The sequence below is a fragment of the Arachis ipaensis genome, chromosome B05 (assembly GCF_000816755.2).
Source record: "Arachis ipaensis cultivar K30076 chromosome B05, Araip1.1, whole genome shotgun sequence".
In the NCBI taxonomy this organism is placed as follows: domain Eukaryota; kingdom Viridiplantae; phylum Streptophyta; class Magnoliopsida; order Fabales; family Fabaceae; genus Arachis; species Arachis ipaensis.
This window is the reverse complement of record NC_029789.2, coordinates 17,067,697-17,071,537: the sequence shown is the minus strand read 5'-3', so window position 1 is coordinate 17,071,537 and position 3,841 is coordinate 17,067,697. Positions and strand designations below refer to the sequence as shown.

Here is a 3,841-nt window from a genome sequence, read left to right as displayed (position 1 = left end):
CTTACAGCGAGGGTTTGCTCAATGCCAAGCTCACGCAGGTTCTGCTTCTTCCGTTTTCTACTTTCTTACGCAATTCAATTCTATCTAGCTTAGGGTTTTTGCATAATTATAGTGAATTGTTCGTAGTTGCTGCTAAAGATGTGAGCTTGGTTAGTTCTGTTGCTCTAGAATTTAACTTCAGTTTTTTTCTTTTAGAACTGGTTAATTGTGAATTAAGATTCAAATAGAATTCAATTCATTTCATGAAATTATTGTTAAACTAAAGGATTCAATTCATGATGAAGTTACATTCCAAACTAAGAAAGGTTTGACGGATTGTATAAGGAAGATGAATGTGAAAGGAAACTGAATAGAGAGATTGTATTGCATTATGATATTCACTGTGCACAATTGATTATATATGAGGAAAGGAAAAAACCGTCCTAACTACTCAGAGATTCTGTTATACCAGAATTAGCAATAACAGAATTAACCAACTAGCTTGTGACTTAGTCATTAAGTAACAGAATTAACTACCCTACTGATTACTCTCTTGATCGCTATACTCTATTAAGGTTTAACTCATAACAGAAGAAATATTAAATTCCCGTGAATTGAATTATATCCAATTATGCATTCCAAACTCCCTCTCTATGCACACCCTGCATTGGATGAGATCATTTTTATTTCCGGTTTAAAAATTTTTGTAATTTATGGAACCTTTGGACAAGTTTTGTGAGATGAATATAGACAATCATCATGGGGTCGATATTGGTCCATGCAAATTAACTCACGATTCTGGCTAGTTTGACTTGGAAACAAGCTAATCTTTTTCCATTTTCTTTCTACTTTTCAGGATGGATGCATAGTTTGCCCAACAACTGATAGCACATTTGATCTAAGAACAGGAGAAATCAAGGAATGGTATCCCAAAAATCCTGTTCTGAGAGTTCTCACGCCTGCTCTCAGGTCACTCTTTGTGTATCCTGTGAAAACAGATGAACAGAATATATATATCAGCATGAGAGGAGGTGTGACATCTGACGCCTCGGCCGAAATTGTCTTCAGTGGGAAGGCTCAACCCGGTTTAACAGCGAGTGATGTCAATGTCGACGAGGTAACAAACAACATTAGCATTCTGTTTTGATTGTTAACTTTGGATTCATGCAAATTACATTTTTATCTTATTGCTTCCATGATTTGTGTGTGTGATTATAGGTTAGAATGGTTGTTGACGAGGATTCAGAGGGATTTGGTTTTACTGGTAAAAATGAATTGATAAATGGGAAAGCAGCTGTTATTGGCTTCCTTTTGTTGTTGGATTTTGAGCTATTAACAGGTAAGGGTCTTTTGAAGGGAACAGGCTTCTTGGACTTCATATATTCAGTATCTAATGCTCTCAACTAGATATCGTCATTGTTGTCGTCATCACCGTCACCATTTATGTGCATTTCCAGGACATAGCAACATTATACATTTATAATTATATCCTTTTTTTAGTCATCACAATTTGCTTTGGGACACCCTATATCTCAGTGTATATCTGCAACCTTTCTTTCTTTTTCTTATTTTTTGTTCCCTCTTAACTCACTTTCTGCCTCAATGTCACTGATTGTACACTACTCATAATTTGTAATTCAAAAGGGTGACAAAGTGATTCCAGAGTTTGTGTTTTTTATCCTTATCAACTTTTTCAATAATGGATAGTCATGTTCTCTAGAATCTGATTTATATTGCAATTAACAAAATTAAGACAGGCAATATAAAACACAGGAATATGGGTGGTTGAACAAGCAGTCATCAATAGCATAGCAAAGAAGTCACAAATTCACAATGTAGCAAATGTGATATGCCAAAATGTCATCAATTCCATTACAATATCTATTCTCTAGGATCTAGATTCTACTATTCTAGAAATGTAAAAACCAAGACATATAAAGTAGTATTGATGAAAAATATCGGTTATAACGTGCTCGATTCTCCTGTCTTTCTTACGTACTATTGGAACAACTATTAAGCTGGCGAATAATTTTTGGCTTGAGAGAGCAATCATGTATAGATTTTATTCCCACTTTCTCAAATTGATATCTTTAAATATTTTTTACTTGTTTTGCTAAGTGTTTCGAGGGTATTAGTTAAAGTCATCTGTGTTAGAAGTTCTTTTTAGTTATTATATACCTTTTTTAATACAATAAAAGAATTGGAAACTTGAACTCTTTAGTCTACCATTACAAACTTCTTATATTTAATACCTTAACTAGCATTCTTAAGGTACTTATTAGTTAAATTATTTTTAAATGGTTCTGTTTGTTAAGATTACTAATTAAAAACATGAATTTAATTTTCAATACATTTATCAAAAGAAATAAAAACTTTAATGACTATAATATTAAAATAAAAAAACATTTATTAGCTGAATTCTTTTTAAATATATTAACCTTTTAATAAATAAAAAATGAAAGAAATAGTTAATTTAAAAAGAAAGCAGTATCTTATTTATCCATCTTCAACCTGAAGCGTAATCTATACATGATTGCTCTTGGTATTACACGAAGATGACTTTGTAATTGGTCAATAATTACTAATTGGAGAACCTTTTACGTTCAAGAATCATACATTTAAAATTTTTGTTTGTTGATTATTGGTTAATTTAATTGAGTCCTGGTAACAAGGGTCCTATAAATACTTTCTAAAAATACTATAAATTTTGGCTAATTATTTTAATATTTTTATTCAATGCCTTTACTCCTGAGAGTATTTTTTAACTATTTTTTAAAATTTTTATTGTCTTTTCAAATTTATTCCTTTTTTTTATTTATGTCCTTCAGCCTAATAAGTCAAATTTATTCCGATTTTTAACTATTTTTATCCCGTACTATCATTAGGTCAAATGCGCAAGTGTACGATGGTAGGTGGTGGAGGGAGATCAGCTACTACCTCACTGTCATGGCTGGACTCCAGGTCTGCGGCATTTGTCGCTGGACTCGGCGTCGCCTTGGATGCAGGCTACTAAGCGATAGGAGGCGGTGTCGTCGCCGTGGACGGCGGCATGTAGTTGGGGTTAGGGACCATGATGAATGGCTGGTCCGCTAAACCCGCAACTTATGGTGTGACCGGGGTGGTCGGAGTAGAGGGAGAGGATCCAGAAGTCTCGGGGTACCGGCGACTACGATTGGCAACCTAATCCGCAGCACCTCTGTCTGTCGACATGTCTACAAATAACAGTCATCAACGCAGCAATTAACACAATTAGACAATTCCAAACACTTCAATAATTCAAGACCTAATGTATTGAATCTAACCTAACTTAATCAACCTAAATCAACTAAGATTAGAAAACTAAACCTGAACTAACTTTAAAACTTATTCAAAATTGAAATTGAAATTCTAACCAAATCTAAACTAAATTAAATTGAAATTAAATAATTAGCAAACAATCTCAGTAGCAATTTCTCAGCAAAATGGTCATCGACGCAGGAAATAACAAAATTAATGAATTTCAAACACTTTAATAATTCAAAACCTAATGTATTGAATCTAATCTAAATTAATCAAACTAAATTATAAACCCTAAACAAATTCAAATTACAAACCCAACAATCACAACATTATGATTACCTATGAACCAAAAGATATCCCAATAAAGAAAATTCTAATTTTACTCTAAATCAACCTAACAGCAAAAAGTAGTTTAACTAAACCAAATTACTACCGAAAATTAAAATCTAATTAAATCATAATGAATTTAAAACAGAGAAGATTAAATTGAAAATTGAAAAAATTCCAAAACCAACCTCAGAGCAAGAAGAGTGGAGCAACGGTGGAGGTGGAGGTTGCGGCGGTGGAAGTGGCTCGCTGGAGT

At 33.1% G+C, this 3,841-nt stretch overlaps 1 protein-coding gene across 1 annotated transcript in view; it reads left to right on the top strand.

Moving 5' to 3' along the window:
* LOC107643147 overlaps positions 1–1,657 on the top strand; it is a gene marked incomplete in the record, with an annotated part of 2,216 nt that extends 559 nt beyond the window's left edge. The window contains 3 exon segments of the mRNA XM_016346721.2: positions 1–38; positions 836–1,096; positions 1,198–1,657. Of these exon segments, the coding sequence (XP_016202207.1) occupies positions 1–38; positions 836–1,096; positions 1,198–1,386 (488 nt within the window).